This window comes from Callospermophilus lateralis, chromosome 2, assembly GCF_048772815.1.
Source record: "Callospermophilus lateralis isolate mCalLat2 chromosome 2, mCalLat2.hap1, whole genome shotgun sequence".
NCBI lineage: Eukaryota > Metazoa > Chordata > Mammalia > Rodentia > Sciuridae > Callospermophilus > Callospermophilus lateralis.
In genome coordinates, this window is record NC_135306.1 from 102,891,450 (window position 1) to 102,902,809 (window position 11,360).

The 11,360-nt window shown below is 40.0% G+C and overlaps 1 protein-coding gene across 1 annotated transcript; it reads right to left on the minus strand.

Moving 5' to 3' along the window:
* On the minus strand, positions 1–7,038 carry Panx3 (pannexin 3). The gene is made up of 4 exons (XM_076843606.2): positions 6,858–7,038; positions 5,493–5,635; positions 2,222–2,436; positions 1–640 (listed from the first exon to the last, which is right to left on the minus strand). Exons 1-4 carry the CDS (start codon positions 7,036–7,038, stop codon positions 1–3), a joined length of 1,179 nt encoding a protein of 392 aa, XP_076699721.1.
* Positions 7,039–11,360: the final 4,322 nt, after the last annotated feature.

An 11,360-nucleotide genomic window follows, 5' to 3' on the forward strand; every position in this document is an offset into this window, starting at 1 on the left:
CTATGGATGTTCATCACACATCTGTTGGGTGAGATGTTTGGGTTTTGAGGGTTCTAAGCCAGCCAGTAACGTCATGAAATCGACCACTGTGTCAATGTTATGCTTCTGGATGGTTGTGTCCTTCAACACACATAAGACACTCAACCAGCTAAAAGAGATGAGCTCAGAGATGTTGGCTCGGAGGAAAAGAAGAATTACATTGAGATCATTGATTGGGCATCCCAGCATCTTTCTGCTGAGGAGATCAAAAGCTGGGAGCATCTCATATACAGATAGGAGTCGTTTGTCCCACTGACACAGCCGTGTGAAGTTGTATATTATCACAGGAACCAATAAGGTGTATATTGCTGCACTGGAGAGGCTGACAATCTGAAAAATGGATAGGGAGGTCAGCCTGCATGTAATCAGGTCAGGAACATGGGTTTCATCATGTAGTAACCCTGCCTTGATGGAGCAGCTGAATTCTTCTTGGAAGAAGACATCCAGATGAAAGTGGCCAAGGTACAGGTATGTGGCTGAGGTAAAGAGGAGCAAGAGGGAGTTCCTCAGGAGGTAGGTGGCCACTAGTGAATGTGAGCGCTGCTTACATGCCAGGTACCGCTCTAGTAGGGGGAATTCAAAGTATCGTTTTTTTCGGGCTCTGCACAGGGAAAGAAAGGAGGAAAGTTAGGAAGCACCATATGTAGAACCATATCCCAAGAGTCATGTGGGAAACTAACAAATATGTGCATTCATTATGGAATTCTTGGTTAATTGAAGATCTGCCTTCCCCAAGCATAACCATGATTCTTCTCCCAAAAGATGTAAGTATAACTCATTTCTCCAAGTACTGAGTACAATGTGATAAACCTGGGGGATGATTGGTGAATGATGAACGATCACTTTGGATTTTTGTCCAGCAAGTCACACACTAAAGCTGTAAGCAGATATAGGACCCTTTGGAAGCAATAGGCTAATAAAATTAGCACTGGATTGGGAGTCTAAATATGTTCTAGTTCTTGGCTGTGTACTCTCTGTATGGTTTTTTGGACCAGTTCATTTATTTTATACAAATGAGTGTGCTGACAAGTATTTGTTGAGAATTGTGGTGTTCAGGTAGATAAACCAGTCTCTGTTCCAAAGAAGCTTAGAGTCTTGTTGTGAGGGAAGGAGTAGACAAAACATGCAAATATTCAATGAAATTAAACTTGATATGTTGCTAAATTGATTGATACAAACCATAGTCATTATAAAAGTTAGGAGATGGAGTAACAGTGCAGGTTGGAATGTGCAGAAAACTTTACAAGAGAATATTGGCTTAAAGCTGGGCTTCAAAAGGTAGAGGGGAACTTTTTACAGAGTATATAGTGTGTGCATAAATGTGAAACAATATGATTTCAAATCATGGCTCAATTATGGTCACTCTATTTAAAGCTACTGTTAATTGTTCAGCTTTCCAAAACCCCTTCCCCTGTTTTACTTTTTCTTCATACTAGTTATCTCCCCTAATGTATTTTACTGGTGTGTTCTACTTTTTGTCTGTTTTCCCTCTAGTAAATATAAGCTCCACATGAATAATGATAGCTTTGTTGCCACCCCCCCATGTATCCAAAGCACCCAGTATAGTCTCTGATACTCAGATGTATGAATAATGCACTAAATAAATGATTTTTTTTTTCAGTGGAAAAGAGGGAGACTGCTTAGGTAGAGCGAAAGGTTTCTGTCATCTGGTTGAGTATCCCCTATTTAAAATGCTTGGGACCAGAAGTGTTTCAGATTTTGAAGTTTTTCAGGTTTGAGAATATTTGCATAGATTTTACTAAAAATGCTCAAAAATTTTTGGATTTTGACCATTATGGATATTGGATTTTTGGGTTTGAAATACTCAATGTATAGTTAGTTAGATGCTTGAAAAAGTAGTTGGATATGTTGAAGCAAATATTTAGGAGATTTTGAGTAGTTTTGGTAGATCTGGGAGGAGCTATTTAAGGTTTCTGAGAACAGGAATAGTGTATAGAAGTGGTATTTTAGAGAGATTAATCCCTTTGTGGCTCAGAGTGTTCATCTGTAAACTGCAGGTAGCAGGCCTTTCTCTTCTCTATAGGAATGACAGTTCGTGAGATGATGGTAACTTTGCTCCCTTAAGAAAGATAACATAGAGGACATTTTAAAGATTACGGTGCATGGGTACCATTTTATGCTTAACTGCATCCTTCAAGAAAAGACTGAAAAAACAACTCACTTTTCCAGTTCATCCCAGAAGACAAGCGGGTCAGAGCTCTTCTGCCGTATCTTCAACATGTGCTGCACCAGGCGGATGGAACGATTATAGGATTTGTCTAGTTCGCTGATGATGAACAGCAGATCTGAGCTGAGGGCTGGAATAGCTGCATACTGCCACAGCAGTACTGGCAGGTACATGGCCATGGCCAGGGCCAGAAGGGAGTAGGGGAGGGCCTGTAGGACAAAAGTTAGCTGAGCAGGTGGCTCAGGGTGTTGAGCCTTGAGTGACAGTACTAAGTGAGGGCTTTTTTCTCCCCAGTTCCTATTTCAGAAGGGGAAGACAGCATGGGAAGTGGGCCACCTAAGGCTCTCTATCAATATGAAAGAATATAATGAGGTCCAGTAGGAAAGGGATGGCAGATCTTCCTGTTCCCCACATTCATACAATTTTTCTGATCTGTGGTCTATCTAGGGCCCCAGAGAAAGAGCGAGAATGAGAGGGCATGGGATATGTGTGTGTATGTGTATCTCTATCTCCCTTCTTGTTCCCTTGCAAATGTGTTGGGGTGAGTAGATGGCCTGAGGTTACAGCCAACAGTGCCATGTCATCCTAGGCCATGTCAACAATGGCCATAGCCATGTCATTTCTTCCATGTAGCCTTCCCTGACTTCTGTAATGTACACTGGTATTTTTGCATCTTTGCAATTTTTGGTAATGCCAAATTACACCATCAGAAACCATCTTGGAATTCTTTTGGGGTTCTTTCATGTATATAGAACTGTGAACTGACTTTCAGAAATGCATAAGCCTTGTCTCTTTAACTATACTATTAGCTACATGGGATAGGGGACTGAGATGGGTTGAATTGTATTTATGTCTCCCTCCCCAATATGTGGGCATCTCAATCCTTAGAACCTCCCCATGAAATCATATTTGGAAATACAGTTGTTCTAGATATAATTAGATAATTTAAAATAAGATTAAACTGGAATAGGGTAGGCTCCTCATCCATTATGACTTATGTTTTTTACATACACACATACATCATGTGAAGAGGTGCACACAGGGGGAACACCCAAGGTGATGAATCTATAAGCCAAAGAGAAGGGCCTTGAAGATCCATTCTTCACAACCCTCAGAAGATCCAATCCTACTGACACCTTGATTTTAGACTTTTGACTACTAAAACTATGAGACAGTACATTTCTGTCCTGTAAGCCAAAGTTTGTGGTACTTTATTATAGCAACCATAACAAACTATAATAAGAACTTTTCCTTAGATTTCCTCATCATACTTAAACCTGAAACTGGGCTGGGCCTACCATTTTGCTCACAGAAAAATCTCTACTTGTAAAGGTTTCTAAGGTCATGTTTTTGGTAGGCACTTAGCATTCATTATTTTATTTGCTTTGCACAAAGATGCTATCAGGTAGGTATGATTAGTATCTTTTTTTTTTTAACAGATAAAGGAACTGAAATATGAGAAGATTAAGTGCTTGTACAGGGTTACACACCCAGGAGGGGTGACAGGATTTATAGCTGGGCTGGGTGATTTAGGAGCATATTCCTTTAATGACTACTTGACCAATACCTTCTCCTAATCTAGGGATATTTTTTCCTTTTAGAAGAGAGTTTGGAGAGAAAAAAGGAGGGTATGGATTTGATTGCATCTGTGTGTGTGTGCGTGCCCTTGCTTTCTGAACTAAGGAAGGAAGGTTAGGAATATGAGGATACAAGAGAAAGAATCTTTTCACTCCTGTTCAAGAAATAACTTTCCTTGAAACTAAGCTCTTTATCTTTGTGGAGTGTTTCTATAGGTTTGAGGTGGAGTTGGAGGATCTGGGTTTAGAGAATTTCCCATTGACTTTGATGATCAGGTATCTGATTTTTTCTTGACTTGTAAATCCCCTCTGTGACATCTTGAACTTGTTACCATCTAATTTCTGCTTGAACTGCCAGTGGCAGAGGCCTTCTGGTGAACTGAACTGACATGTTACCATTGTTCCCTCATAAAACCCATTAACATCTGGGAATGGAAGCACACGCCTATAATCCCAATGGCTCTAGAGGCTGAGGCAAGAGGATCGCAAGTTCAAGACCAGCCTCAGCAATTTAGTGAGGCCCTAGCAATTTAGTGAGACCCTGCCTTAAAATAAAACATAAAAAGGACTGGGGATGTCAGTCAGTGATAAAGTACCTCTAGGTTCAATCCCTAGTACAATAAATAAATAAATAAATAAATAAAACCCACTAGCATGACAATAAAATATTAAAAAGAAAGACAAGATTTTAAAGGACAAAGAGAATTGGAGAGGTTGGACACATGGCTGTAATCCCAGTGACTCAGGAGGTTGAGGTGGGAGGATCACAAGTTTGAGGCCAGCCTGGGCAAGTTAGCAAAATCCTGTCTCAAAATAAAAAATAAAATGGACCAGGGATGTGAGTGGTAGAACTCCCCTAGGTGCAGTCCTTAGTACCAGGAGAGGAAACAAACAAACAAACAAATAAGCAAACAAAAACAAAACAGGAGAGGAGATGAGGAACAGAATATTGGAAAGCTAGAAATCAGAAGACACCAGCATGTTGGGAGAATGGGGAGTTGAGGCAGGGACAAGAGAGCTATTTGTACCTCAGAGCCAGAAAGGAATTGGAGATATGGAAGAACTTGAGCAATGAGCATGTAGGGAGGGCTAACAGCAGAAAATTGAAAAATCTGTGTTGAGAAATAGACCAGAAGTTCTTTTCTGTAATGTTATGCATTCCGGCAACCAACCTGGCCCTTCCTGACAGGATAGAAGTTTACTGTGTAGAGATTAAACCAGATTAAACTCTGTATTTAAGCTTACTAAGGGCAGAGGAACCATACTGAGAATGGGGGATCAGCTGAATGAATACTGAGTGGTGAGTTCCCAGAGTGCTGACAACCAGGCTTAAAAACCAATTGTGCCCTGCCCATCCCCACAGGTTAAGAACTGAATGACTCTTCTCAGAGAGTAGTGATCAGCCCAAGAAAAGGATTAAAGATATTTGAGTTCCCCCCGCCCCCCACCCAATGGAATAGACCCAAGGGATCACCTTCAGCTAAAGGCTGCTTGTCGACAAGCTTCACCCACTGGTACAAGGCATCCAGTCAGATAAAAGTGGGCAGCTGAAGATCAGCAGAATTTGAAGAATGCATGGAACATGAAAGTCAGCCATGGGGGAAGGAGGTGAGAAGGAATGTGATGATACACCTCTCTCTCCTGCCACCCTGCTCTGAAGCCAGGATGACAGTCTCTGTCTGCTTTACCTTGTGGGGCCAGAGAGATTTTATCTTGTACCGGCCAGCCTCATCCTGTTCATGGTGAATCAGGGAGTCCCAACAGGAACTGTCCACATATGCAGCCTGCCGGACACTGAAGTTACTTGGAGAAAAGCAGCTGATTGGAGACCCTGGAGTAAGAATACAACTTTGAGGCAGCATTGAGTTGGAAATGGTTATGCAAATTTGAAGGGGCCACTGTCTAAGGGTTTTGTAGAGGTCACCTTCACAACTCTGAATTTATGTGTGTGGCAGACACTATCTTTCCATGCTCTACTTTTCTGGGGTTGGCACTGCTGTGTCTTGGCAGGACAGGGCATGACAGGATAGCTCCCCATTGTTTGGCTTTTATCTGTCAGTGTACTGTCTCAGCCTGGTCTGATTATTCTTTTCTCTCAAATTTCCCCCCCTGGATTCCCAGGGGATGGGGTATCCCTACATACCTGCAGTTTCTCACCAGACTTGCATTGTGATGGTGGTATCTCCTTTCTGAAAAAGCTGACATCGTTTAGATTGTAAAACATAGAGGATTAATTACCTGAACTTCTGAACCCAAAAGAGAAAGGACAGGCAATTGGTACTAGAAGGAAAGTAGGCTTGGGGAAGAGTCTCTTATTTTTTATTTTTCCATCATTCTCTAGAAAGAGGCAGAGCTGTGAGCCAATATCTTTCCCCTTCTTCTGGATGAATGAAGGGGCAGTGGGAGGTAGGCACACTTCACTGGGAAATGTAATAAGCAAATGGAATGGCCAAAAAAGAAAGCCAGAAGTCCCAGTTCTCAGGAAATCCGCATGCTTTTTAATAGAGGTAGTGGATTTGTGGGTAAATTCAGTACCTAAAACACCTTAAACATGTGTATGTTAGTTTCTCTGTGTGTGACTGGGTTTTTTGGAGAAAGCAGTAGGTTTTTTTAGCACCTCTGAATGTGGCTATGTCTGGCCCTTAATATACTCAAATCAGTAACATTGGAGGTGGGTGTGTGGAGAAGGCTCAGAGGAAATAAGACACTTGTCAACAACATGGCTGATTAGGTCCTGAAAAGATTATGACGACCAACCTCTATTATCTATATGCAAACTAAAGTAAAATATTAATTATGAAAGTGATATAAAACATAAGAATACTGAAATCATGACTAATTATTTCTTATTGTAAAATGTCAGAGGTGACTTTTAAAATTTTTGGTGCCTCTGCTTTGCTGGTGTCCTAAACTCATGCATGGTCTGTCCTTTAGGTAATCTGGCCCAGCCCAAAGTCATGAAACTTAGTCATTGTGGGAGCCATTTATCTTCAGAGCTCATGCAAAGAATACATTGAAGTGAGGTCTCTCACTGGCTCTTGGAAACAACTTACCGGAGGAGAACTCTTGGGCAAAAGCCAGAGACATCAGCAATAAGGGGAAGCCCACAGCAACAAACTTGATCATCTGGTCCATGGGCAGTTCCAGGCGCAGTCCTTTCAGGCGGGAGCCCTTTCGGTCAGGCAGCAAGGCATCAGAGAGCATATACTCTGCAGCTGTGTGTGCCAGAGACATGATGCTACGAGATAAGGTGTTCAAGTGGGCCAAGGTGTCCCAGGTTAGTAGAATGAGGAGGTAACAGCTTTAGGCAGCTGGCTTTGAGCAGACAGTGCTGCAGCCCCAGCCTCGTGGATATCTGTGCTTGGAGCAGGCGATGTTTCTCTAAATAACTGCCTAAGCCCTGAGCCAGGCACCCTGGTAATTAGAGGGGGGCGTAGCCTCAGTAGGTCCTTGCTGGAGGAGGGTCGGGTATCACTTGTGGTTGGTGCCAGGCTGCTGTCTTTGGATTGTCTCTGAGTAGATCAAGTCTAGTGGCTTTACGCTGCCCTTTCATTAATAAAGTATTTTCAGCGGGGTGGTGAAGAGAGGAGAGCTATGGAGCTGGGCCCCCATGTAATTGGTGTGGAATTTGGGTGGGATTGCTTAAATGTGTTAAAGGCCATAATTTTGTGGTTTGGGTGGGAATGGAGCCCCCAGGACTCAGTTATGATTTCTACCTCTATAAAGCAGTCTTTGTCCCAGGGATGAATTTTGCTCAGGGCCCAGGCTCTTTCCTAGAAGCTGCTCTGTATTTGGTGTTAAATTTCCTTCCCTACTCTGGGCTTCTTCCAAAACATTTCAACCATGTATTTAAAATTTCCAATTCCATTTTAGCCATATAAGTTCTCTAGACAATTGGGGGATACATGGCAGTGATGAATAATAGAAAGAGTATGACCTTTGAAGATTGAAGGAAAAGTCCTTCTGTGCAGACTAGCAGTGCTCACTTTTTAATTTAATCTTAATTTTGGGCAAGTCACTTTGTCTCAGTTTTCTCATTTCTCAAGTGGAAGTATGTTAGAATCTTACAAGATTGTGGGGGAACTGATTAAGATCATTATATGTGAAGGTTCACAATAGATTGTAAAGTATAGGGCAAGTGCTGTGGTTTGGATAGGTGATCCTCAAAGGCCCATGTGTTAAAGGTTTGTTCACTAGCCTGTGGTGCTACTGGGATGCAGTGGAACCTTTTTAGAAATAAAGCCTAGTGGAAGGAGGTTAGGTCACTGGAGTATGTCCTTGAAGGGAATATTGGGACCCCAGCCACTTCCTGTTTCTCCCTTTTGCTTCCTGGTTGCCATAAGGAGAGCAACTTCTTCCCTACACTCCTATCATGATGAACTGTGCTGCCACAGGCAAAAAGCAGCAGGGCCAAATGACAATGGACTAAAATCTCAGAAACCATGAACTGAAATAAACTTTTCCCCTTATTAAGATGCTTATCTTAGGTATTTTGTCACAGTGATGGAAAGCAGAGTAACAGCAAATGTCAGCTGCTCAATTTGGTGAGTTTGGGTGGAAGAATAGGGCACTCTTGTCTCTACTATTGCTTTTCAGCTTGGGCCTTTGGCTATGTCCTTCCTATGAGGCAAGGAGTTCATGAGCTTATGCAGAACCTATGCAATATCTAAACCTCTCTTCTAGTACAGTTGACTCTGTAATTCATGCCCATATGGCTTCAGTCTAGTTTCAGGACCTGTGTGAACCTTTTCCTCTCATGCAGCCTTTTCTAGGGAAGATTGTACTGCTGGTGTACACCCTCAGGCCTAAGGATTGGATGAAATCAGAAGTTTGGATGGAATTTAGAAGTACTGAGGTGTCCATATGTGCACTTGTGAGGTTTTCTGCAAAGTGAGACTTAGCCAGGATGAGAAGAGAAGAGGATTGGGCCAGGGATCTGGAAGACTGTGAAGATTCTAAATTTGAACCTGGCATTCCTGATCATTATGGTATGTGTGTGTTTGTGTTTGTGTGTGTGTGTGTGTATGTGTGTGTTTGAGTGTGTATGTATGTAGGTAGGTAGGTAGGCAGGCAGGCAGGTGGAACATACTTTACTCAACAGCTTGGTTTAAAACTTCTCATTTTTTAGATATGTGTTATATGGGTCTCTATTTGAATTTTTTTCCTGGTCCCACAAATGAGTAGGCTGGGCCTGCCTCTCTTCCCATTCCGCAGGATAGAGGCCAACTCTGATTCAGAGTTGCTGCATATGTACTAAATGAAATGATCCAGGTATGGGAATAGCAGAAGAAATTCTTTATTTCTATTCTCCATTACCCTCTCTACATTCTCATTTCTATATCTTTTAATTATGTGTTTTTATCTAATGCTTATTGTTAGTTTATATGCATGTATATTTTTTTTGCTTTTAAAAATACTTATGTATTTTTGAAGTGTAATATAGAATCATTAAAATGCACATATAATAAATGTGAAGTTCAATCTATTTTCATCTGATCAAGAAACAGAATATTATTAGCATCCCAGAAACCCCCTCTGTGCTCCTTCCTAATAATTACCATTTCCCAAAAGGTAATCATTATCTTAACTTTAAATAGCATAGATTTTTGCCTTTTTAAAATAGAATTATCCATGTATACTCTTTGGTACCTGGCTTGTTTTGCTATATACATTGTATTTATGAGAATCATCCATTTTGTTGCCTGTTTTTGAACCTTATATGCAAGGATTTATATACATGTATTTTTTGTGTTTGAATTTTCTGTCTAAATTATTTTTGGGATACATCTGTGCCACTGTATGTATTAGAAATGCATTCATTTTTATTGTATATACAACAGTTTGTTTATATATTCACCAATTGATGGATATTTGGGTTTCTGGATTCTCGATATTATAAAATAATGTTGCTTTGTGAATATTCTCAGGTGTTTTATGGTGAATAGATGTATGTCTTTATGTAGGGTGCATATTGAGGAGGATTGCTGGGTCATAACACAATGCATATGTTTATAGTTTTCCAAGTGGTTACATCAGTGTACACTTTCACCAACAGTTTATGAGGGTTCCAGTTACTCCACATCCTTGGCATTACTTTTTTTAATTAAAAAATTTTTTTAGTCATTTTTTTGAGCTGGGGATGTGGCTCAAGCAGTAGCGTGCTCACCTGACATGCATGGGGCCCGGGTTCGATCCTCAGCACCACATACAAACAAAGATGTTGTGTCCGCTGAAAACTAAAAAATAAATATTAAAAAATTCTCTCTCTCTCTCTCTCTCAAAAAAATTTTTTTTTAGTCATTTTAGAAGGTGTGTTAGTCAACTTTCATTGCTCTGACCAAATACCTGAGAAACGCAGCTTAAGGGAGGAAAGATTTATTTTGACTTATGCTTTCAGAGATTCATAGTCAGGTCTTCCATTGCTTTGGATGACAGAAGGGAGGAGGGATAGAAGGGGAGGTAGGGGAGTGGGGGCAGAACAAGGGGGAAGGAGAAGAGAGGAAGCTGGTATAATATATACTCTTCTGTATATGTCCCCAGTGACCTACATTCTCCAATTTGACAATCATCATCTATAATTTTCACCACCTCCTAATAGTTCATTAAATTATGAACTCATTAATGGAATAATCCATTTATAAGATTAGAGCCCTTGTGAGACATTCATTTACAAAAGCCCCACCTCTAAACATTGCTGGAGTGGGGACCAAGCCTTCTATACATGAGCCTTTGGGGGGCATTCCAGATCTAAACTATAACAAAAAGTGTGTATAAGCAGTGTATTGTGGCTTTAATTTGAATTTCTCTGATGACTAATGAAATTGGCTATTTGGACTTTTGAATGTCTTTTATTTTTCAATCTTATTTATTTAAAAATAAATAATATATACTTTATATATTTTTTAGTTGTTGATGGACCTTTATTTTATTCATTTATTTAAATGTAGTGCTAAGAATTGAATCCACTGCCTCACACATATGAGGCAAGCTATAACACTGAGCTACAAGCCCAGCCCTAAAAATAAATGATATTTTTACATACCATATTAAAATGTGTATGGTATGGCCAGACAATGGAATTAAACAGATTAATGGAAATGATTAGACTAGAGATATGGTAACATGGATAATTCTCAAAAATATATTGAGCAAAACAAAAAAAAAGAAAGTTGCAGGGTATTTCTAGTAGAATCATTTTTATAACTTTTAAACATGCTAAAAAACAATGATATATATGTCTATATCTCTATATCTCCATATCCTATATATGGATATCATCTTTTATTAAGTATATGTTTAAGTCTTTTATCTGTTTTTCTTTTGCTTATTGATTTGTGGGAATCCTTTTAATATTGTGGCTATGAGGCTCCCTCTCATTGTCCCTCTGCATTGGTTACCTTTCATCCTCTTCATGGTGTTTATTGTGTTTCTAGAAGTTAGTGTATTATATGTTTTTATTTATGAATAATGCTTTAAGTATTCTACTTAAGAAATCTTTATTCCAATATTCAATAAGCTTCTTTTAAAATATTTTGCTTTATATTTCTCACTTAGGC

Excerpts from the sequence above, each read along its gene's own strand:
- Panx3 (XM_076843606.2), bottom strand. The coding sequence starts at position 7,038 with ATGTCTCTGGCACACACAGCTGCAGAGTATATGCTCTCTGATGCCTTG. Across the intron at positions 5,636-6,857 it reads TGCCCAAGAGTTCTCCTCCG|GGTCTCCAATCAGCTGCTTT; the intron begins GTAAGTTGTTTC and ends TTCTTACTCCAG. Across the intron at positions 2,437-5,492 it reads AATCTCTCTGGCCCCACAAG|GCCCTCCCCTACTCCCTTCT; the intron begins GTAAAGCAGACA and ends TTTGTCCTACAG.